At 41.9% G+C, this 23,540-nt stretch overlaps 5 protein-coding genes and 1 long non-coding RNA gene across 8 annotated transcripts; 3 read left to right on the top strand and 3 right to left on the bottom strand.

Annotated features, from left to right (window-relative positions):
• Nucleotides 1–2,504: 2,504 nt before the first annotated feature.
• On the bottom strand, nt 2,505–7,156 carry LOC115733009 (aspartate aminotransferase, mitochondrial). The gene is given in 11 exon segments (XM_030663692.2): nt 2,505–2,845; nt 2,930–3,024; nt 3,112–3,207; nt 3,518–3,677; nt 4,189–4,361; nt 4,436–4,540; nt 4,702–4,807; nt 4,920–4,962; nt 4,965–5,125; nt 6,282–6,367; nt 6,829–7,156. Coding segments are annotated over 11 exon segments (1,272 nt in total). The 5' UTR covers nt 7,003–7,156; the 3' UTR covers nt 2,505–2,772.
• A 966-nt stretch (nt 7,157–8,122) lies between these two features.
• On the top strand, nt 8,123–13,926 carry LOC115733445 (60S ribosomal protein L11-1). Its single transcript, XM_030664108.2, has 6 exons — nt 8,123–8,263; nt 8,379–8,486; nt 8,609–8,651; nt 9,540–9,735; nt 10,175–10,373; nt 13,755–13,926. Exons 1-5 carry the CDS (start codon nt 8,261–8,263, stop codon nt 10,371–10,373), a joined length of 549 nt encoding a protein of 182 aa, XP_030519968.1. The 5' UTR covers nt 8,123–8,260; the 3' UTR covers nt 13,755–13,926.
• Nucleotides 9,170–12,927, bottom strand: LOC125312604. Its single transcript, XR_007196650.1, has 2 exons — nt 12,678–12,927; nt 9,170–9,208 (listed from the first exon to the last, which is right to left on the bottom strand). It is a non-coding gene; the product is annotated as an uncharacterized LOC125312604 (long non-coding RNA).
• On the top strand, nt 11,490–13,926 carry LOC125312434 (60S ribosomal protein L11-1-like). The gene is given in 6 exon segments (XM_030664101.2): nt 11,490–11,646; nt 11,760–11,867; nt 11,988–12,030; nt 12,934–12,950; nt 12,952–13,130; nt 13,556–13,926. Coding segments are annotated over 6 exon segments (549 nt in total). The 5' UTR covers nt 11,490–11,643; the 3' UTR covers nt 13,755–13,926.
• A 1,559-nt stretch (nt 13,927–15,485) lies between these two features.
• LOC115733417 (probable alpha,alpha-trehalose-phosphate synthase [UDP-forming] 7) lies at nt 15,486–20,548 on the top strand. 2 transcript variants are annotated; one of them, XM_048271058.1, is made up of 4 exons: nt 15,486–15,756; nt 16,518–18,522; nt 19,160–19,433; nt 19,551–20,548. In XM_048271058.1, the coding sequence occupies exons 2-4, from the start codon at nt 16,541–16,543 to the stop codon at nt 19,872–19,874; spliced, it is 2,580 nt and encodes an 859-aa protein (XP_048127015.1). In that variant the 5' UTR covers nt 15,486–15,756; nt 16,518–16,540; the 3' UTR covers nt 19,875–20,548. The 2 variants fall into 2 exon arrangements, with proteins under 2 accessions (XP_048127015.1, XP_048127014.1); XM_048271057.1 differs by having other exon boundaries at nt 15,487–15,753.
• Nucleotides 20,355–23,318, bottom strand: LOC115729651 (pentatricopeptide repeat-containing protein At2g41080). 2 transcript variants are annotated; one of them, XM_048271059.1, is made up of 2 exons: nt 21,101–23,318; nt 20,355–20,453 (listed from the first exon to the last, which is right to left on the bottom strand). In XM_048271059.1, the coding sequence occupies exons 1-2, from the start codon at nt 23,236–23,238 to the stop codon at nt 20,396–20,398; spliced, it is 2,196 nt and encodes a 731-aa protein (XP_048127016.1). In that variant the 5' UTR covers nt 23,239–23,318; the 3' UTR covers nt 20,355–20,395. The 2 variants fall into 2 exon arrangements, with proteins under 2 accessions (XP_048127016.1, XP_030516136.2); XM_030660276.2 differs by lacking the exon at nt 20,355–20,453 and having other exon boundaries at nt 20,980–23,318.
• Nucleotides 23,319–23,540: the final 222 nt, after the last annotated feature.

Here is a 23,540-nt window from a genome sequence, read left to right as displayed (position 1 = left end):
GCAATGGCTAGGAGAGATCCATGGTTGGCGGTGGTTGGCGCTTGGCAACCGGGGGCGGTGGGTGGCTATGGGCGGTTGGCGGCAAGGGACGGCGGTGGGCGGGGATGAAGGTCGGCTGCAGGCATGATTGAAAAAAGGATAAGGGCTTAATGAAAAGAGGATGAGGCGAAATGCTTCTCGAGTTGAGAAATAATTTTTGTGAACTTCTCAAATTGAGGAAAAATTTTTTTATAAATAAAGTTCTTTTAGAAGTAAAAATTTATACTAAATGAATTTTTACTTCAAAAGCATTTTTAGAGCAGAAATTTATTTTTAGAAGTGTTACCACGGCGTCCCCTTACTGAACAAACTACTAAGCAGGATCCACAACAGGCTTTGCAGAAGTAGCTTCTTGATAATTAGTGGAGGATGAAAGAACTTCGTCTCAAGAAAATTAAGGCAGACGACGTCGGCCGACATTGCCATGTCAGGGTCTCAAATCCACCAAACCAGGGAACAACTGCCCAACACAAAGTTAACAGGCTTAGGACATGAAGGAGACAGAATCATTTGCCAAGACTTCACAACGTAAGCTTTCACACCCGCAAAAAATAAAAAAAAAAAATGCTTTAGCATACAGCATGGACCTCTGCAGCCTAATAATGCAACAAAAGCTGGAGCAAAGCATTTCCAAGAAAAGTTTTATTAGTTCCTCCCGTGAAAAAACAACAATGCTCTTCGCTTGTTCTGTCGGGAACGTGTCATGTGCTTTTCCCTTTTGTGGTGATGGTGATATCTCGTTAGAATGGAGGCCGAGGCCTTCTGTTTGTAATCAAAATGGAGAATTAATCTCCCCTTTGAGCGACCACGTCGCCTTGTCGCTTTATTCCTTAATCATTTCTGTCGTTGATATCATCGCTTTATACAAACATGCGTGACATATCTCTAACGGAGCCTCCCAACGTTTTTTTTTTTTTTTTTGCCGTGACTCAGGTCACTCCTGCCCTCTGTTTACCATGTTCATCTCGGTAGGCAAAAAGCAATACTCGAAAACCATTTTTATCTGTGCCCGCGTGACCGAAACCTCTCCCTATTTGCTCTGGCTCTCTTCATTTTCATCTTTAGAATGTAGACAAAAGGATATCACAAATGCTATCGCTTTTGTACGGCGCTCATGTATCACTTGAGTACCATAAGTAAGTGCCATAATATTTTCTTTTATCACTCGAATGCCACATTTCTGAAAAAAAAAAAAAATATGCACTTTGAGTGCCTCCGAAATTAAGTTTATTAAGTTCCATCGGTCTTCTTTACTAATTCTTCCTTTCATTTAAGAGAGAGATAAATAAGAAGACAATGAGAGATCTGAAATTTTAGAGTTCAATGGATCAAACGCGTGATTACAATGCAAGTGGTTAATCCTTCTCATCATGGTTGGTTTAGTTAGCATAGTCATTCATTTTATGCTTTTATTGTGCTCGCATTTAGCTGGTAGTGTGTGGTTGGGTAGAATCCACTTATGCTTTTATCGTTGTTCGCATTTAGCTTGTAGTGTGTGATTGGATTCGATTCTACAACTAATTATGTTTGCCGAATTGATAATTACCGAGGATAGGATCCTTTCAGTTAGGCATGTGATATGGAAATGAATCGGGTGGAGACCGGTGGGGATCATAACAAGTCGTTCCAATAAACTAAATCGCACATCAAACCGGAGGAAATTATCTCTCAATGATATTAATTAAAAGTTGTTTGATGACGTTAGCCGAAGATGAGAAATGACATTGGAGCATGTGGATTGAGGTTTCTAATGATAATATTAAGAACCAGGTTGTGATTCGCTATATATGTGCATTGCAATTCAGATCTAATTATCATTGGAGAAGATGGGCTAGTTACTCAGTGGATGAACCGCTTCCTCAGATGTGAGGCTGACCACCAAACAGTTCTTGCAGGTTTCATTGGATTAGGGAACAACATAGGTGGATCTTCCGACAAACAACAAAGTCACTTAAACGAACATTGACAAGATCAGAGTAGGATTCTCCATGGGGAGATGTTCTACAAAGGAGTAGGAAACAGATTCGGACCCAAGAGAGATTAATGTGGTCACTTTCTTCAAAACTTTAAACAAAAGAAAAACATTGAGAATTAAGAAATTTAGGAGACCAGCATGAAGAGAGAGAGGACCGAAAGCTGCATACAAAGCATCGATCGACGAATAAGGTAATGCGATGTAATGTCTTGATGACTAGTGGGGGGGATGAAAGAACTTGTCCCAGGAAGATTGAACACATGACATCAGCTGACATCGACTTCCCTAATCACAGGCTCAAAATCCACCAAACCCAGAAATAATTCTGCCCAACACAAAGTTACAGCATGAAGTAGATAGAATCATTTGCCAAGACTGTACCACTTACGCTTTCACACCAGGAAAAAACATGCTTTAAGCATACAGCTTGGACCTCTGAAGCCGGATGTAACAAAACCTTGGAAGCAGCATTCCCAGAAATAGTTGGAAATATCAGTATAAATAAAGAGTTTTATTTAATAGTTCTGCTGTGTAACTGTCAAAGTTGCATCCCCCAATTCTCACGGGGAAAAAATGGCATTAGTCAAAAACAACAGGGGCGCTCTAAATCCTGCGCCTGTTATTGCCCATCTTCCTAACTACAACAAGATGGAACCAAAAGAAAATCTCACAACACTCACGATGACAGTAAACTAGGTAAGGGAAAATGTATATGGAGAGTCGCATTATTCAAGGACTGACACACCCTCGATTAGGTACTAAGAAGATATTGTGACCTCATTGATGGCATTTGCCAAATATCCAACGTTGGCAGTGGTTACACCTGCCATACTGTAAAAAAGATTCATGTGTGAGGGGAGACGATCTACCAAAAAAGGCAATTCCGCCGAAAATGTTTGTGGTCGAGTTGTTTACCTTATACGGCCATTCCGAGTCATGTAAATGTGAAATTCTTTCGTCAACCGATCTACCTGCTCTGGACTCATCCCACTGTAGCAGAACATACCGATCTGTTTGGGAGAACATACCGTCAAGAACAGGAAATTGTGCGTAACTGATGCTAAAAAGCTTGCCAATGGAACGAAATTGGACTATACCTGTTCGGTGATGTGCTTCCATGATAATGGCGACCCAAGCTTTTCAAGGTTTTCTCGCAAGGCAGTGCGCATCCCGATGATTCGGTCAGCCATTACCTGAACAGTTACAAGATCAATGTCAATTTACTTCTGATTAATGTTCATACTAATTTCTCATGGCACTTCTATATCCAACAGATTCTCAGGACATGAGAGGAGCAGCTAAAACAAAAGGAAATCTCCAACCAACTAGGAAAGCCAACAGAACAAGCTTTGCACCATAATTCTTTGTTCTTCCAATCAGTAAAGCTCCAATCCAATGCTACTAAATACAATAAAAATGACTGCTGCTTTGTTGGATTCTCAAGGAAGGAGCTAAGCCAAAATTGGTAATAATTTATCCCAAATGGGTTAGAAAAAAGACTACCTTAACTTCCTTAAGCCATAAACTCTTCAAACCTGGATCGCCAAGAATAGTTGATACTATTAGGGCACCATACACAGGTGGATTACTGTACATGGGTCTGGCAAGCTGCTGCAACTGACTTTTCACAGCTATCGCTTGTTTTTGATCTTCACAAAGGACACTGAATAACCGCAAATAAGCAGATAAAGCATGAGTTTCTATTCACTCCAGAATGAGTGGCAATTCAGTTTCGACTTATCACTTGTCTTTAGGATGCTTGCTCTTACAATTTTTGTGGGAAGATCTTTTCGACTATATTCACATTTTTATCAAAATTTTGAAAAGGAGACTGAAGAGAACTCCATTAGCTTTGTGCCCATGATAAATTTGAGGAAGATATGATAGGAAAGAGAATGCATGTCCATCTTTTCATCTAGCACAAAGCATTATCTCATATCTTAAAAACATTTCCTCCCTCTGCCTCAGAGGGATCTGCAAAGGTCCCAGTGAAAATATGATTCAGTTTTTTTTGGTCGAAAAGAAGAGTTCCTTTTAATAATTGGCCCTAAAACTTCATGGCAAGCACAAAACTTCCATCCCCAATACCCAAGTATTGTCAAAATATCCCAAGCAAATAGTACAACAGCTAAGAATAATTCTTCCTCAAACTCAGTATTAAACAAAATAATTACCTGAGGCAACCCACTCTCTGACCATACAGTCCCATGTTCTTTGCATAAGATTGAGCAATTCCAATTGCAAGACCATCCTCAAGAAAGATCCTGATGGCCTTTGCATCCCTTTCTGGGTCACCACTAGCAAATCCTTGATATGCCATGTCAAAGAAAGGAAAATGACCTTTCACCTGAAAATTATGTCATATTTCAGTCACAGAACTAACTGCTGAATGTTTTTAGTCAGCATTTCCTGAAATTATACCTTAAATTGATAAGAAATCTCTCTCCACTGGTCCTCTGAAGGATCCACCCCAGTAGGGTTATGAGCACATGCATGAAGTAGAAAGAAGGAACCATTCGGTGCATTCTAGTGATTGCCCATTGCAACCCCAGAGAACAGGTACCCAGTGTCAGCAACAAGAATATTAGACAAAAAGAGCATACCCATGAAAAAACATCAACAAGAGACAAAGGAGCTATCATCATTGGAAGAATACAGTTTGAGAGTCAAAATGTGCCAAAACCCACCTTGATGTCATCCATTAGTGCCGCAAAATCTAAACCCTTAGATTCAGGGTGATAGTAATGATAAGTCCTCTGGGGGACATGGGCATCTCTCCAGATGTTATGGTGGCTGATTACAATAACAACCAAGGCTTACATTAGTCATAGCGTAATTCACAACTTGAAACGTAAAAATAGATGTGCGTGCATGTGCATGCAAGGAAGGGAGGGAGGCAGCTCACTTAGCCCAGGTAGGCACAGGTATATAAATCTGGGAATCAGGACAAAACGCTTCTGGAAGTCTGCAAAAAGGCGGCATGCACCCGTCCCAGAAAGAGCTTGCACTGCTGCTATTCTTTTGTCTTTGATGAGCTCGGAGTCCTCACCATATGCCAACTTCAATGTTTCCTCCACCATCTTCACACTGCCACCCATCGGAAGGTATTCCCTGTCCAGAAAAATTAGACCAGCCACTCCTTGAGTTCATCTTATCTAATAAATGAAAAATCCCACAAGTAAGTTTGTGCAGTCTACTGCGATTACTCAATTGTATGAAAAACAAAGACAATTCATTGAGGGAAATTAATATTTAAGCAGACTTAGGAGTTCTGACTTAAATTCCTTCAAATCTTGCTTCTAATTCAAAAAGAGAGAGAAAATGGTCTAAAAGACTAACTCCCAGCAAACAACCACCTTAAAAAAAATTTGTCTCCATGATATCACATATACATCAAATCCATCAAAACTAACACAACAAGCTGCCGTTCTTCGCAATGTGACTAGTTCAACTCGATCAATGAGAGGCAAGCACCACTATTTATTTAAACTTGAATCTTCTTTTCATCTTTCTCTGAAACTTATTACTAGCACTCACAGAGAATAATTTTTGTCAAATTAGAATTATATGGTAAGATATTACGAACAGAAACTATATCCTGACACTTCGATGAATGAACTCTTCATGTAGCTTGTGGAACTATGAGCAGTTGAATTTTAAATATGGAAAGCAATCTGTTTCACAAGGGTCCAGCCGAAAAGAAAGATATCTTTCAAAATGGTAACAAGGTAAAGCTAAAAAGTATCTTACTACAAAAATATTTCATCAGCATCAGTCACCCACTGGAATGGCAGTGGCCACAACTTTTGCGAGAAAAAGCGACCTAGTTATGTCAACTTTCTATTGTTGTTTGCTTCGATCACTTGCACCAGTGTCCTTTAATCAGCATCAACACAGTGATAATTACTTTATCATTAAATACACGATCCAGTAAAGTACATAGTTTAGAGCAGGAATCCGGACCAAGTGGCAAAAGTTGAAAAGTAAGGCTATCTTCAAATACCAACACCAAAATGGTTCCCCACAATAAGGATTAAGACCACAGGAAAGCAATCAAGGTGGTCAGTGGCAGAATAAAGTAAAGGTGAGCTTGATGGACCACCATAATAATGCTGCAACATGCTGAAAATGTCCCTTCCACATTTGCACCATAGAAACAAGCGCACATACTGACAACGTTGAGCGAAAATTTTACTATGGTCCAATAACATAAGTCAACCTGAATTAAGCCGTCCTATAATACAAGGGCTGGAATAAACGAACTCACATGTTCAGGTTCCCAGCAATTCTCCTCTCCGCTTCTCTAACGCACTCAAGAACAACTGGCTTCCCATTATCATCGCGATAAGCACCCTTCACAATCATACCATCCAACACAGGTGAAGCGGGCGTAGCACCAAATCATAAGGGAAAAAAAAATTGAGGCACGCAATTTCAGCTCCTAAGAAGCCGGAACACCTAAGCTCAGCAAGTTCGAATAAAAATAAAGCCGAATCAAGCACCAGAAAGCCTATTTTGGCTGCGCCAGCAACTAACTAAACTACTAAGGCAGCGCCAAAGTTAAAAAAAAAAAGATTTTAACAAGAACTTTTTTTTTCCTTGTTGCTGAGCAAGAAATTATCAGACTTTCAAGAATATTTTATTTTATTTTCTCAGTTCTCTTACACATGCAAGTTAATCCCATCATCCACAAATACAAGCCAAAAGAAGGTACCGGAGTACAGACCTTGCACAGGAACAGAAATCAAACGAGACGAGGTATAAAGGAAAACCAAGAACAAGAAAACGAGGGAGCATTGGAGAGCTTTGCTTACAACGCCGACGTTGACTTTGTCGGGGCTGGGGTCGGCGAGGAAAGCCTCGGTGACCCCGAGGATCGGGTCCTTCGGCGCCGGCTCCACGCTCCGCCACCACGACGACATGGATCGCGCCCCGAGCACGGAGCTCCGGCTCAGGATCCGACTGGACACACCGGCCCGAACCGCCATGGGGGAGTGATCGAGCAAGAAGCGACAGAGGAAAACGGAAGGAAAGGAAGAGCTCGGGATGCAGCGAATCCGACCGCGCGACGTTAATTCCGAGCGAGCCTCGAAGTGTGTGACTTTGATCTTGCAGTTGCCACTTGACGTTGCCTCACGGCGTCTCTTATATCTGTTCAGACGCTTTTCTTTATTCATCAAAACCGGATTTTGGATTTCTTTCGTTGTTTTTATTAATCTATTAATTCTTTTGTGATTTGGAGAGTCCTCCTCCTTTATTACACACCCAACTCTTTGGTCGCATTCCGACCAAAAAAACAAAAAACTGCACCGTTGGTGGGCCACACATGTTAAAAAAAAAAAAAGGACAAGCGCGCTAAAAGTTCTCAAATTTATTACAAAAGCATAGTTAAGTCATAAAATTGATAAAAAAAAATATAATTAAATCCTAAAATTTATTAAAAAATGTAATTAAGTCCTAAAACTTTCATGAAATTAATGAAATCAAGTTTTTTTATTGGTTGTATTTTTTGAAAGTCTTAGGATTTCGTAATGAATTTCAGATTTTAAATGTACATTTTGAAAGTTTTAGGTATTGATTGTTCTTTTATGATAATTTTTAGGATTTTCAATGCGTTTATCCCAAAATAAAATGATCATTTTAAGGATGTATTGCAAATAAAAAGTACCAAAAAAAAAAAAAAAGAAATTGCGAGAGGTAGAGACATATAAAAATAGAGAGAGAAGAACATAATTGTGAATGAAACATGAAATAAAAGGAAACGTTTAGTGAAAATGAAAATCACCTCATTATTTTCTTAAGATCCGATCATAGAAAATTCACTAAGGCTCCTTTTATTTCGCAAAAAATAGATAAATTGAAAAATAATTTTTTAAAGAAATTCGTCCACATCACTTGAAATAATTAATAAATTAAAAATATTTTTATTCTCTATAATATAAATATCTAATATTTTTATTTATTAATTTTTATTAACGATACAAGCGATATTTAAGAAGATCCTTTCTAAATCGTTCATTTTTTTACGAAAATAACGGAATCCTTAATTTTTTGGGCCAAAGTGAAAGGAAGATATGGGCCTGTAAATGGTCATCGTAGCCCACTTTGTAGCATTGAAGTCCACAGAAGCCCTCGCTTAAAATCCCCACGAGAGCCGAACTAGGGTTCTTGCCCTCTTCTCAAACGCTCACCTCCCACCGCCTCCTCTCCTCCGCCGCTGCCCTGCCGCCGTCGTGTGACGTTCCAATGGTGAGTCTCTCTCCTTCTCAATCCTTGTTTTCACACTCATCTTTAGATGTCTTGTTGATTTGAAAATCTTTTTTTGTCTTTCCTTGCGTTCCGCGAAAATGCCGAATCGGAGCAGGCGTCGGAGAAGAAGCTGTCGAACCCCATGAGGGAAATCAAAGTCCAGAAGCTCGTCCTCAACATCTCCGTCGGCGAGAGCGGAGATCGCCTCACCAGAGCCGCCAAGGTAAATTGTTTGCGTTCGCGCTCATTGAAGCGATATGCTCTGTACGTCTGTTGCTGTTTCGTTAGATCGTTATCCTGATTTGGTACGTTGCTGATTCGGGTTTCGCCGCTCGATGCGCGCAGGTGTTGGAGCAGCTCAGCGGTCAGACCCCAGTCTTCTCCAAAGGTTGGTCCTTTATCCCGGTCCGTCAGTTGTTTGCTTGTGTCCACTCTCGATTGTAGGTATTAGGAAAATCCGAGTCCATTAGGAGTTTATTTTCTGCGTCCTCCGTTAATGGATTGAGTTTGTCCACTTGATTTATTTTGAGAAGAATACTGACTTTGGGACGCATGTAGCAAGAGTTTTTCTAACTATAGAAATTGGGTGGGTGGATGCGAGCTGAAAATGCTCTCGATTAATTAGGAAAGTCGGGTCCTTTTCACTTTGACTCACTCAAAGTTGGGGGAGGAGAACATTTGTTAAAGTCCTTTTATCTAGAAGGTGTACCCTAGTTTTTCTTGGTTTTGAAACTTGCTGGAAAGAGAGAGAAAATCTCGATTTTGCTCGTGACTTTGACATCAGTTAGTAGCTATTAGGGTCTGAAGTGTAGAGAATTTGGAACTGCTTCCCAAGCAGTGGTAATGCAGGGGATAGTTATAGGTATTGGGCTTGATAATAGATGTTAATTTACTCAGAAAGTCTTCGATGGTGCTTGAGAGGTTAGAAAAAAGCTGATGCATGTGCTGAAATGGAGACCACTTGAACTGCAATGGCGGTCCTGACACCTTCAGAGTGCTCTGTTACACATGTTATTGGTGTCGTCTCTCTTACTTGGGATTCAGAGCCGGTCATCTGACAACTGTGTTTTTTGAAGTGCAAGGACATTATTAACTGAACTTTTGATGCTCTGTTTTTCCCTCATATGCACATGTTAATGCATGCATGCCATTCAAGAAATTAGTATGCATTCGACTTGTCCTTTATTGGGACCTTATCAAGTGCGTTGTTTATTATGTGGAGTATTCATCTGCCACCTAATGTACATCTCCTGTTATCTGATGTTTTATGCTATAGCTAGGTACACCGTTCGTTCTTTTGGAATCAGGCGTAACGAGAAGATCGCGTGTTATGTAACGGTCAGGGGTGAAAAAGCAATGCAGCTTCTGGAGAGTGGTTTGAAGGTGAAGGAATATGAGTTGCTGCGAAGGAACTTCAGTGACACCGGCTGCTTCGGTTTTGGTATCCAGGAGCACATTGATCTTGGTATTAAGTAAGTCAATCCAACCCACCTAATTTCGATTAGGAATTCTTGGGAAAAGTTTCGTCTTTCGTCATACTCTGAAGCACTGCATAGTGCTCGATCACCATCTCAATATGCACTTACTCTAGGAGTTAAAACACATTACATAAGAGTAAATTAGAGTTTGGATGAGGCTTCCATCTCCTGAGTTGTACTATAGAATAGTCAAATTTGAGTTTGCCGGTGGCCGCTCAGTTCATTTAGTCTGTTGACTACTCTCTGCATTCTTCACTTGGTCGGGCATTAATTTATCCCTGTACTTTCTCTAAATAAAATGCCAAGGAAAGCATCAATAGCTGCTTTTATATCGGGATTACTGGTCCAGCACTTGCTTTCCAAGTCTCCAACTTCCCATCATAATTTATTTCATGCCTTGCTTGCTGAACAACCGTGTTTCCTTCTTTCCTAGGTATGACCCTTCGACTGGTATTTATGGAATGGATTTCTATGTTGTGTTGGAACGACCTGGTTACAGAGTCGGCCGTCGTCGGAGGTGCAAGTCTCGTGTCGGGATCCAGCACAGGGTCACCAAGGAGGATTCCATGAAGTGGTTCCAGGTTAAATACGAAGGTGTCATCCTTAACAAGTCCCAGAATATTACTGGCTAGGCTCTTGGATCGTCTCCAATTTTTGCTCGGGAACAGATGTTTTTATGTATCGATTTTGCTTGGAAAGACGTGTTTTTGTGCTACCTCTTTTATTGTTTCTTGCACATTTCGGTTGTAGTCCTCTTCGGATCTCTTTTGGCAAAACTAGAACCTGTAGCTTTGGAAAAAAGACCGAACTACATTTGCGTCATGAACTGCTAGTATTTCGGGTGTCCAAAGTTCTGTTCTCTTTCCCCCCAAAAAAAAAAAAAAAAAAGAAAGGTTCCGCTCTCTTTGACAAAAAAAAGGAAAGAAAGAAAGTTCCGTTATCAGCTTGGACCAAAAACAAGAAAAAAAGTTCCGTTCTCTGCCAATGTGCCGTACCCTAATCCGACCAATCTTTATTGGACAATCTTACAACCGAACCCCGCCAACAAGTTTCATATTAGACACTCACTCACTTGGTAAGTTAAGCTTTTTCCTTACAAGCGAAGCAAGTTTCGTGTTAGCGAACATTTACTTGATAATTGCGAGCAATTTCTTCTGGTGGAGTGAATGGATCCCAACTTCCTCCCCATTAAAGTAGCTGGCGCATACTGTGGAGTGGATACAACATGGCCAAAAAGGTGTACGAGCCTTGTGAGCTTTTCTAAGGGAGTCTACAATAGTATCGAGGCCGGTCACTCCAGAACAGGATAATTGGCAACCAAGTACACTTAAATTAAGCCTTTCACGCCGATGTCTTCAAAATACCTAAAGCCGACAGGGCTTAAATTAAGATTGCTGAGACACGAATCCTCCGGTGAACCCTTTGTACCAGCATCTCTTTGAGTATCTAGCACCCCAAATATATAAGGTGGTTTGAGTAGGGTATGAAGAGAAAGATCCGGAGGACGTTTGGGAATCAAATTTAGTTCGAGCACTTTAACTTGCTTTCAAGTGCAAACTTAATCCACTGATTGATGCATAATTGAAACTCGACATTAAGGTGAAAATAAGGACGTTAATGGTTCGGATCAGGTCAAGTAGAATTGCTAACACGTCCAGCACTCGTCGTTTGCATTTTTATCGTGGAAGATCTTCGGACAGTTTTCATGGGCCAATGGAAAAACAAGTATGGGCCAAAAAATGGTCATAGAATACTAGAAGCCCACTTAGACATCGAACTCTGCAAGACAGTCCTTTTATTAAAAACCCTAGAAGAGCCTAATTAGGGTTCTTGGCCATTCTCGGACACACACTCTCCTCCTCCCCCTTTCCCTTTCGTTTGCCGCCGCGGGGTGACGTTCCAATGGTGAGTCTCTGTCCTTCTCAATCCAAGTTTAAACGTTCGTTTCTAGATGTCTGGTTGATGTCAACGAGTTTTTGGCTGTCACCGCGTTCCTCGAAAATGCGAATCCGGAGCAGGCGTCGGAGAAGAAGCTCTCCAACCCCATGAGGGAAATCAAGGTCCAGAAGCTCGTCCTCAACATCTCCGTCGGCGAGAGCGGAGATCGCCTCACCAGAGCCGCCAAGGTACTTGTCTCATTCGCGCACACCCGAGCGAACTTGATCTGTCTGTCTGTTGCTGTTTGGTTGCATTGTATCCTGAATTCATCCGTTGCTGATTGGGGTTTCGTCACTTGATGCGATTAGGTGTTGGAGCAGCTCAGCGGTCAGACCCCTGTTTTCTCCAAAGGTTGTTCCTATATCCCAGTTCGCATTCGAATCTGTTTTTGTGTATCTTATTGCGGTTGTAGGAATTAGGAAAATCCGGGTCCAATGGAGCTTTATTTTCTGTGTCCTTGGTTAAGGGTAAATGTATTGAATTTTTCCGCTTTACTTATTTTGAGCTAAATATTGACTTTGGGAGGATGTATCAAGAGCTTTTCTAAGTATAGATATTTGGTGGGTGGACGCTAGCTGAAAATGCCCTTGACCAATTAGGAAAAGTCGGGTCGGTTTTACTTTGACTCACTTGAAGTTGGGCGAGGAGAGCATTTGTTAAAGTCCTTGTATCTAAAGCGTGTCCCTTATTATTTTTATTTGAGAATCTGTGGAAAGAGAGAAAGTTCACATTTTGCTTCTTTTGAGATTAGTTAATAGCTAAGGTTCTGAAGTAGAGAATTAGGAATTGGTTCCCACGCACTGGTGCAGTGGATTTTGTCCCTGATAGGTGATGTAATGCAGATGTGGCATGGTTATAAATATTCGGCGTGATAATACATGTTAATTTACTCAGAAAGTCTTCACCTGAGAGTTTAGGAAAGTGCTGATGCATATGATGGAATGGAGATTACTTGAACTGCAATGCCGGTCCTAAACTCGTGCAGATTACTCCATTACACTGTTATTGGTGTTATTACTTTCCGACCACTGTTTTTGAGAGTGCTAGCACAGTATTACCTAAATTTGCAATGCTCTGTTTTTTCCCCAAATGCCCATTTTGATGAATGCATGCCATATATGAAATTAGTACGCATTGCATGTAGTAAGCTGCTGGTCCTTTGTTAGGACCTTATGAAATGTTTTGTCGATTATCTGGACTTTTCCTTGGTGTCATCTAATGTACATTTTCTGTTATCCAATGTTTATTTTGTAGCTAGGTACACTGTTCGCTTCTTTTGGAATCAGGCGTAATGAGAAGATCGCATGTTATGTCACTGTGAGGGGTGAAAAAGCAATGCAGCTTCTGGAGAGTGGTTTGAAGGTGAAGGAATATGAGCTCCTGCGAAGGAACTTTAGTGACACTGGTTGCTTTGGTTTTGGTATCCAGGAGCACATTGATCTTGGTATTAAGTAAGTCAGTCAAACCCCCCTAATATTGATTGGGAATCTTCATCCTCAACATCCTTTGAAGTGCTGCACAAACACCCATTATGCACTCATACAAGGACGTGTAAAACACATTTTATGAGAAAGTAAGCTAGAGTTTGCATGAGGCTTCTATCTCCTGAGTTGTCCTTGTACTAGCCTCGACTCAACAGTTGATTTGAGTCTGCAGGCAGCTGGTCAGTTCATTCAGTCTGTTGAGCACTCTCAGCATGCTTCACTTCGTCGATCATAAATTTACCTCTCTAATTTTCTAAATAAAATGCCAAGGAAGGCATCAATAGTTTCTTTTATATCAGGATTTCTGGTTCGAACTCTTGCTTTCAGTTCTTTAACTTTCCATAATAATCTATGCCTTGCTTGCTGAACAACCCTGTTTCCTTCTTTCCTAGGTATGACCCTTCGACTGGTATTTATGGAATGGATTTCTATGTTGTGCTGGAACGACCTGGTTACAGAGTCGGCCGTCGTCGGAGGTGCAAGTCTCGTGTCGGGATCCAGCACAGGGTCACCAAGGAGGATTCCATGAAGTGGTTCCAGGTTAAATATGAAGGTGTTATCCTTAACAAATCCCAGAATATCACCGGCTAGGCTCTTAGATTCTAAGAAGTCTGCTTGCTCTCCCTTCATTTGTTCAAGTCCCGAATTAGTATCTTGTCTCCCTTTTTTCTCAGGAATAGATGTTTCTATGCATCAGTTTTGCTTATGAAGAACATGTTTTTGTGCCACCTCTTTCATTGTTTCATGCTCGGTTTCGATGGTCAGTGGGTCTCTTTGCGAAAAGCTGCAACCTTTGGCTTTGGATAAGAAAGGCTGAACGAACTATCTGTGCGTTGGGACCCTAAGTCGACTGATTTCTATTCTACGATTAACTAACCAAACCGCACTCTACTAGTTTTGTATTGACGCTCATTTACTTGATAAATCAAGTTATTTCCTAGCACGCCAAGCAAGTTTTATGTTAACAATAATTTACTCGATCAATGTGAGCAATCCCTTTCGATGAAGTGAACGAATCCCAACTTATTAATGTAGCTGGCGCTAACTATGGAGTGGATACAATATATGGCCATAAGAAGATTAGGGGTCCAGCTCTTATAATAGTTAGACCAGTCTACACGGAAAATTTCAAATGAAAATTCGAAGTACTTTCATTTTTTTTTTTAATAAGGATATGGAGTAGATTTTGTTTCAAATAAGGGTCTAAGAAAATAAGAGCTCAAATTGCCTTGTTTCAAAGAAGAGCTTGATCAAGGGCATTTTTCCTTTTTATTGTTTTTGTCCTTTTTTTCTTTCTTTTTGCTTTTTTTGTTTTCCCCTCCTTCTCGGTGGCCGGCGATGAGAAGGGGTGAAAAAAAGGAAAAAAGTAAAAAAATAAATAGGAAAAAAAGAAAAAAAGAGGAAAAAAAGTTAAAAAAGGTAAACGAGAAAAATGCCTTTGATCAAACATTTCTTTGAAATAATGAAAGCATTTCATATCCTTCTTTTAATAAGATTCACTTTAAACTCTTATTTGAGAAAATGAGAGCATTTCATATATTTATTTGGAATTTTCTCTACAATTATACATACATCCATGATGAAAAGTTTAATTTTTTCGTCATTCATGGGCAGATTGTTAACTTCACGCTAAAATTCGGAAATAAATTCTAGCAAGAATTTTATCGGGCTGACTGAGAGTTCAATATTGATTTGTTGATTATCGCGAAATAAATTACTTCCCTATTTAATTCAGGAACGTGTACATTGCTGATGATTATTTGGTGAAAAATTTGATGAAATTTGTGACGGAGACTACTCGGTTCTTGGCAAAAGCTGCTTTTCTTTACATAATGGCGCAACAAAGTCCCGCCGATTTTCGGTCCCCGGGTCAACGACGGCCTGGTTGGCTCCCCACAACCGCCAGTCCCACTCAGCGCGCACCCCATTGGCCCCGCCCAGTGCAGTTCCCACGCGCCCCTCCACGTGTCGCTCTCGCGTGCGGCACGTGCTGTTTCGCCGCACGTGCCCCCCAACCTGGCATTCCCCGAAAAGTCGGCTCTCTCCAGGAAAGCCTTATCCATTTCTCGGTGAGGAGCAGAGGAAACAATTATAAAGCGACGGGCCGGTCATCAATAAACAATCAATCCCCACCGTGAGTCGCCCGCACGGGCGCGTGAGCGATGCTGTTCTCCAAAGATCAATTCCATCACGTGCTGGAAAAAGGATCCCAGTCGTCAGGGGGAGTTGACGGGAGCGCGTGCGTGTCATGTGACTTTAACACGCGCTCTGCCACGTTCCCAGTTCTTGTTTTCTTTCGAGATATCATTTACCGTTGTATAAAATTTTGACCCGCCTCATTATCTCCAAAACTTTAGCATCTGAGAATCAGTGAAAGATTCATCTCCTTCTCGTTCTCCTTCTTCTTCTTCTTCTTCGGCGTTCTTTTCACAGGAGAACAGAAAAACACCACGTACACTTCGGGAGATAAAGCCCTAGATTTTCCTCGTTTCGCGAGCTCGGATCATATTACATTCGACATTCTTGATTTCCGAGGACCCTTACATTGTGAGAAAAAGATCCGGTCCTCGCCTGGGCTTCGGGAACAGAGGTGTGGTGTGTGTGTGAATTTCCATTTACTCCTTCCTTGTTTTTTTTTTTTCGCTCAGAAATTTTCCTTTTGCGGGTGGTTATGTTTTGCATGATGATCAATGGATCAGCGAGAAATTCTATTTCTGGGCAAGTGGGCCGTTCTTCTTTATGCGTTTTTGTCACTGTAAGATGCAATGTGTGAGGTGGATGATTGTGTCGCTTACACCATCGCGCTTGTTTCTATTGTGGTATAGACGTTGTTATAGATTTTATACGGAGAGATTTTTGATCTCCAAATCGTGGTTTTGCATCCCCATGGATCTGAACTTGATGAACAGGGGTCATTCGCTGGCTTGTTCTTGATCTTCCTGTAGGCCGACCCGGGGTTTTTAGAATGGATAACGTCGAGCCCGCATTGCTGTTTATCAATTTAGTGGATTGGTTTTGAGCAATGCCGCGATTTCTTGTTTGTATTGATGTAAGCGAGAAGTTCTTCAATCGCCCATTTTTGGTTCTTGTTGGTAGCTTCTTGGCATCTTGGTTTGTCGAAGCTTTTGTCACTCTGGCAGATGTTCAGTAAGCACTTCTGTGAGATGATTTAAGAGTTACTGTTTTGGTTGCCAAATTTAGCTATGCACTTAAATGATGTTTGGCACATTTTGTCTATTGTGAGTGTTTCAGTGTCCATCTGTCTCGCAAATCAGGTGAAAAAGATTTGGCTTTCGATCATTTTGTTTTGCATTCACCCAACTTCTGATCGGACATTTTCTTTCTTATCATCAGCTGCTTCATAAAAGGGTGACAAGATGATGTCGCGGTCTTATACCAACCTTGTGGATTTAGCTACGGGGAATTTCCCCGTGATGGGGAGTGAAAAGAAGCGGTTTCCACGGATAATGACAGTTCCTGGGAATATTGCGGAGCTTGATGACGATCAAGCATATAGCGTGACGTCTGAAAACCCCTCTTCTGTTTCTTCTGATCGGATGATTATAGTAGGTAACCAACTTCCGCTGAAAGCGACGCGAAGGCCAGATAACACCGGATGGAGCTTTAGTTGGAATGAGGATTCTTTGCTCCTGCAGCTTAAGCATGGTTTTGCAGATGATATGGAGGTTTTCTATGTCGGTTTGTTGAAAGTCGGTGTCGATCCAAGTGAGCAGGACGATGTTTCTCAGACACTGTTGGAAAAATTCAAATGTGTCCCCGCGTTTCTTCCATCTGATATGCACTCAAAATTCTATGATGGCTTCTGCAAGAGGCAGTTGTGGCCACTCTTTCACTACATGTTGCCCTTCACAGCAGAACATGGCGGCCATTTTGATCGGTCTTCATGGGAAGCTTACATTTCTGCGAATAAGTTGTTCGCCCAAAAAGTGGTTGAGGTGTTAAATCCTGATGATGATTACATCTGGATACATGACTACCATTTGATGGTGCTGCCAACATTCTTGAGAAGGCGATTCAACCGCGTAAGGATGGGGTTTTTCCTTCACAGCCCGTTCCCCTCGTCCGAGATCTATCGGACACTCCCCGTGAGGGATGAGATACTGAAGGCTTTACTCAACTCCGATGTGATTGGGTTTCACACCTTCGATTATGCTCGACATTTTCTTTCTTGTTGCAGTAGGATGTTAGGTTTAGAGTACCAATCAAAGAGAGGTTACATAGGACTGGAGTATTATGGGAGGACTATTGGGATCAAGATTATGCCAGTTGGCGTTCATATGCGTCGTATCGAATCATTGATGAAGCAAGCAGAAGAGGAGTATAGGGTAGAGGAGCTGAGACAGAAGTTCAATGGGAAAACGGTTTTGCTTGGCGTTGATGACCTGGACATTTTTAAAGGCGTTGACTTGAAAATCTTAGCGATGGAGCAGATGCTCAAGCAACATCCAAAGTGGAAGGGAAAGGCTGTTTTGATCCAGATTGTTAATCCTGCAAGAGGGAGAGGAATAAACATAGATCAAGTAATGGCTGAAATACAAAAAAATTGCAAGAGGATAAACGAGGAGTATGGCCAACCAGGTTATCAGCCGATCATCTTCATCGATAGGCCTGTTCTAGCGAGTGAAAAGGTTGCTTACTATAGCATTGCTGAGTGTGTCGTTGTCACAGCTTTAAGGGATGGAATGAACCTCACTCCTTATGAGTATGTCGCTTGTAGACAAGGATTGTCTGATGCAGAGTCGTTTTTAAGTTTAGAAGGGCCTAAAAAGAGTATGCTGGTAATATCTGAATTTATCGGTTGCTCTCCGTCGCTCAGTGGGGCAATTCGTGTCAATCCATGGAATGTCGAAGCCACTGCGGAGGCTATGAATGAGGCCATTGCAGCAAATGACTCTGAAAAGCAGTTGCGACATGAGAAGCATTATCGGTATGTTAGTAAGCATGATGTGGCTTACTGGTCCCATAGCTTTTTGCAAGACATGGGGCGGATATGTGCTGAACATTTCAGGAAAAGATGCTGGGGAATTGGCTTTGGCTTCGGGTTCAGAGTTGTGGCACTTGATCCTAATTTCAGAAAGCTCTCGATAGCTACGATACTGTCAGCTTACAACCGGTCAAAAGCAAGGGCCATATTGTTAGATTATGATGGCACAGTTAAGGCACAGAGCTCTATTATGAACTCTCCGACTGAAGAAGTTGTATCAACTTTGAATACACTGTGTGCTGACCCTAAGAATACAGTCTTCATTGTGAGTGGAAGAACCAAGGAAATCTTGAGCAATTGGTTCTCGCCTTGCGAAAAGCTCGGTATTGCAGCAGAACATGGGTATTTCTTGAGGTATGTTCCTATGACCTTCCTCCTGCTGTGTCCTTTCTCCTCTCAAATTTTTACCGATTTACATGAAGAAACTTATGTCCTCATTCTTGTCTTCTGTACATGCTTATGCCAGTGCATCGACCTGCATAAACACTTGTATATAGTTTTATCTTTTGCTTCCAATGCACGAGTCCAGGACGCAACTTCACACTAAGGAAGTGCAAAAGAACTTGATGGATGTGAAGTATAAACCAGAAATGCTGTTTTTGGTCACTTAACATGCCATATTTACCCATTGGCAACTGCGCTTTGTCGTTGAATTACCTATGCCTCCTTATCATGATCCTTCATTGCGTGATGAATGAGGAGGGTTGAACCGTTAGGAGTATTAGTGACCTATAAAAGGAAGGTACGAATGCATACATGAAACTCCTAGCGCTGTTGATCTGCTCGGAAACTTCTTAAGTAGTTCTTTGTTTCAAGTTTGAATGTTGAAATGCAGGATGAACACTTCTTTTTGCCACTGAAAGCATATGGGAACTGGGCTCTTCCTTAAGTTCCTATTCCCCTTGCCTCCTATCACTTTCTTTCGTTTTCCTTTCAATGTGTTAAACCATTAGTTCTTTTTTTCTCAAATTGTTGATCTGTTGCATCCTAGGTGGTCACAAAAAGAAGAGTGGGAAGTCTGTGGTCAAAACTCAGATTTTGGGTGGATGCACATAACTGAACCTGTGATGCAGCAATATACAGAAGCCACTGATGGTTCTTCAATTGAAGCCAAAGAAAGCGCTTTGGTATGGCAATACCGAGATGCGGACCTGGGATTTGGATCCTCTCAAGGCAAGGAAATGTTAGACCATCTCGAGAGTGTTCTAGCAAACGAGCCGGTGTCCGTGAAAAGTGGACATTTCATAGTGGAAGTCAAGCCACAGGTCGACTAGATTTCATAGTCGTGTTTCTGTTCCAATTGTCCTTGCTGCCAACAGACCGTCAACTGATGAGCACGAGTGATGATTTATCTTATGTCTTTCTCCTCCTTTGATTTTCAGGGAGCTACTAAGGGTGCTGTAGCTGAAAAGGTATTCACAGCTATGGCCGAGAATGGAAAACAGGCCGACTTTGTCTTGTGCATCGGAGATGATCGATCAGACGAGGATATGTTTGAAATGATCGGCAATGTGGTGTCAAGAGATATTCTTTCCTCCAACACCGCGGTGTTTGCTTGCACGGTGGGTCAAAAGCCTAGCAAAGCCAGGTATTACTTAGATGACACGTCTGAAGTGAGGAACATGCTAGAGTCTCTTGCCGAAGCTTCTGATTCTTTGCCTACCCAAGAAGAAGAAGAAGAGGAGGAATTGGATAGTCCTCATTGAACTCGTGGGATCTTCCATTGTTTTTGCCATAGTTTTTTTGCCTTTCCCCATTTGTAGCTGATCTGATTCTTTCCCCCTGCAAGATGAAAACCAGGACAAATAAATTTTCTTCTTGTCCTTTGTAAGAGGAATACAGCGAAAGATGAAAAATTTGCGAGAGATTGGACTCGGTTACTCGAATCAAAGGCAAATTACAAGAGAACTGCGCGTCCATGAACTTGGGTAGATCTGAGACAAGGACTATATCATCATGTTCTCAGATCCACCAAACTCTTTTACTTCCTTGTGACCTGCAATGGGGGAACTACCGCAGGTAATGATAGGCTGATAGCTACTCCATGCTCGGCCCCTTGCTGCTTAGCTTTTCCATCACTCTGATCATCACAATTCCTCTAGAAACCGATCCTCAATGCAGTCGAGATAGACCGATGAATCACCGAGGTTCAGCTGGTGCCTTGAGGAGCTCTCTGCGAGAGTGGTGGCCATCTCCTCCAGTTTGAGCACCTTGGCGAGAGTGGTGGTCACGACAGGGCAGGCAGTGTGCTCTCTGAGTGGCGCCTCAGGTACCTATCTTGAGTCCTAGGTGAATAACCATAGACCTCACATGGGTCGCGCCTTCTGTTCACAATCTCAATTCTAAAATTTGAGTACTTCTTATGCCACAATAACCTTCATAAAAGAGAATCTTACGTATTTTTGTATAATCTTATTCTCATTGTATCTTATAAGACATATCTGTTCCCATTATATTGTAAAGAACCATTCGGCTCTTTATATACCCGTTTAGTTTTCTGTTGACTCATATAAGCTATATAGGCTTAAACATATGCATATGAGGCTGCACAAACTGTGTCAAATAAGATCATTCCAATTACATGCCTTGCAAATGGAAGTTTCGTATAACAGTCTATTACAGTAAATTATCATGAATTAGGATCATTTACCGACTTATTCTATCTGACAATCTAAGATTCTTCTGAATCCGAGGCATGGCAGACTTGTTTGGTTTCAGAAATTTGAACTGATTTTTGTAGATCATATTCCATATATCCCAGACAAAGTTTTCTGTTTGAGAAATGCATTTGATCACGAGAGGGCGGACTTCCCTTGAATAACTGATACAATCACGAGTTGAAATTGTGACGGACGACTGAATAATGAGTAACCTATCCGCAAATTAAGAATCTCTCCGAGAAATGAAAGAATAAACAAAAATGATGTTCTACCAGTAATCTCCACATGAGCATTGGCCATTCTTAAAGTGATGAAATCTACTCACATCCCGGACGATAATTTCTCGGTTTTTAATCTCCGATATGTACTTTATTGCGACGTGACAGTCACTGCAGACCCGCAAGTTTTTCATCACTCTGATTGGTGCATCTGTAGCAGTATTCATCAGTGCGAAGGCAATAGCCAACTTCTCACTATGGTGTGCCAAGCTATACTCTTTATCCTCATCATCCATATCTTGCAAGACTGCGCCCATATCGGGTACATAACCGCGCAACTTCATCTCCACGGTGAGCTCTTTCAGATAAGCATTTATCTCCTTCGAGTATTGATGGGATTTGTCACCCATCACGAACTGATGAACTTGATTCTGGAGCTCCACCCAACTCACCCCCGGTTCCTTCTTCACTTGCTTCTCTCTCATGGATTTTCTGACCTCAGAAACATCTTGCCATCTCTTAGCATAGGCATGTAAGTTCGAAAGGAGCACGTAAGAAGCTGAATCCTGCGGATCAATCTTAAGAACTTCCTCTGCAGCTCTTCTCGCCATGTCTGCATTCTTGTGGATTTTGCATGCAGATAACAAAGTTTTCCATATTATGGCATCTGCTTTCAACGGCATGGATCTAATCATCACCTCCGCTTCCTTCAGACAACCTGAACGTCCCAGGAGATCAACCATGCATGTATAATGTTCCAACCGGGGATTCACCCCATGCTTCTCCACCATAGAGTCGAAAAACTTAAGCCCCTCATCCTTCAAGCCACGATGACTGCAAGCATACAGCAAACTCAGATATGTTACATCAGTTACCTCTACTCCTTCAATCTCCATTTGTTTAAACAACCCAATCGCTCTCTCGCCTCGCCCGTGAAACCCATATGCTGCAATCATCGAGCTCCAAAGTATGCCATCTGCCTCCGCATCCACGCGCTCTGTGAAAGCCTTAAAAGAATCCTCTAAGCATCCACACTTTGAATACATGCTAATCAAAGAACTTACAATGCTAACTACTGAAATAGCCCCAGCTTTGATCACTTCTGCGTGAATTTGTTGACCCTGGCCTAGCGTTGCCATATCTGAACATGCGGTAATCACACTCACATAAGTGATCCTATCGGGTTTCACAGCTGCGATTCTCATCATGTTGTACTGATCTAAAACTCCCTCAGGTGACCCATGTTGGGCTTTCCCTGCAATAAGAGTATTCCAAGCAACCACATTGCAAATTGGCATCGAGCTGATTACCCCTTCGCCTTCTTCCAAGCTTCCGCACTTCATGTACATATGAGCCAATGAGCTCCCAACTACCAAATTGAGTTCAAACCCACTTTTCACTGCGCAAGCATGGATCTGCTGCCCGGCATGCAGAGCTCTCAAACTAGCACAGCCCCTGAGAACACTCCCCAAAGCGTACTCATCAGGCAAAAAAGCCTCCTCATACATCTCTTTGAAAAAACCCAACCCGTCCTCATTATACTCAAATTTTATAAGACCAGTCACCATGGCATTCCAAGTGGCCACATTTCGCTGAGGCATTTGCTCGAACACTTTCCGGGCACCCTCCAAATCACCAATATTCAAGTACCCGTTAATTAGAATGTTACGCGACATGATATTCGCCCAAGGAATGTGATCGAACAACATCAGAGCAGTTTGCAACTCTCCGCACTTGGAGTACATATTCAGCAAATGATTGGACACGAACCTGTCCGAGCACCCAGAAGTGATCACCAAAGAATGAAGCTGTCGTCCTAAAGGAAGCGATTTTCTGGGTATACAAGCCTGGAGGAGGTGGGAAAACAAACGGGGGTCGGACCATATTTCCGATTTGAAGTTCTGGAAGGCTTCTTTAACGCGTCCGCTCGAGCAAAGAGCCACGAACTCCGCAGCTGATGGAGCGCAGTTTGTGAGCTCGAAAGCGTTCGACGACAAAAAGCGCGAGCTTGGGACTCTCGTGACGTCTAGTGAGAAGGGAAACGAGCTAAAGAATTTTCCCATACATTTTGGTGGCATCGAGGAGCCACCTAAGTTTCTGTCCAATGTACGTCCGGTCGCAGGAAGTACAAGAATCGTTCGGTTGGTCGAGTGCTCCGCTTTCAGCGCGCTTTTCTTATGGGCTCCTGACATCTAAATGTGTTCAACTCGACGGCGTTTCGGTCGGAGTACTTAAAATTGTCCGCGGTCACAGGTGTTGAGACATGGAACGGCACGACCCTCGTAGAGTCATAGGGACCTCGTTATGTACTAGTATGGAAACACTTCTTAACCATATCTCGGTAAAATCAATCCATTGAACATATATATTGTGAAAGAAAACGCTAAGTCTGAAGCCGAAGGACCCCTTGGAACAAGGTTGTGCCATCCTCATTGTAAAGATTATGTCAACATGACAAGCTTCTGGGATCTTGCTAAGAGTCCACGAGCAAATC

The sequence above is a fragment of the Rhodamnia argentea genome, chromosome 10 (genome assembly GCF_020921035.1).
Source record: "Rhodamnia argentea isolate NSW1041297 chromosome 10, ASM2092103v1, whole genome shotgun sequence".
In the NCBI taxonomy this organism is placed as follows: Eukaryota; Viridiplantae; Streptophyta; class Magnoliopsida; order Myrtales; family Myrtaceae; genus Rhodamnia; species Rhodamnia argentea.
Note: the sequence above shows the minus strand (reverse complement) of the source record. Positions and strands in the feature narration are given on the sequence as shown.

Coding starts and splice junctions, on each gene's coding strand:
- LOC115733445 (XM_030664108.2), top strand. Junction 8,652..9,539: donor GACCCCAGTCTTCTCCAAAG/GTTGGTCCTTTA, acceptor TTTATGCTATAG/CTAGGTACACCGTTCGTTCT. Junction 9,736..10,174: donor CACATTGATCTTGGTATTAA/GTAAGTCAATCC, acceptor CTTCTTTCCTAG/GTATGACCCTTCGACTGGTA.
- LOC115733417 (XM_048271058.1), top strand. CDS start 16,541: ATGATGTCGCGGTCTTATACCAACCTTGTGGATTTAGCTACGGGGAAT. Junction 18,523..19,159: donor GAACATGGGTATTTCTTGAG/GTATGTTCCTAT, acceptor GTTGCATCCTAG/GTGGTCACAAAAAGAAGAGT. Junction 19,434..19,550: donor TAGTGGAAGTCAAGCCACAG/GTCGACTAGATT, acceptor TTTGATTTTCAG/GGAGCTACTAAGGGTGCTGT.
- LOC115729651 (XM_048271059.1), bottom strand. CDS start 23,238: ATGTCAGGAGCCCATAAGAAAAGCGCGCTGAAAGCGGAGCACTCGACC. Junction 20,454..21,100: donor TGCTCATGTGGAGATTACTG/GTAGAACATCAT, acceptor TTATTCACCTAG/GACTCAAGATAGGTACCTGA.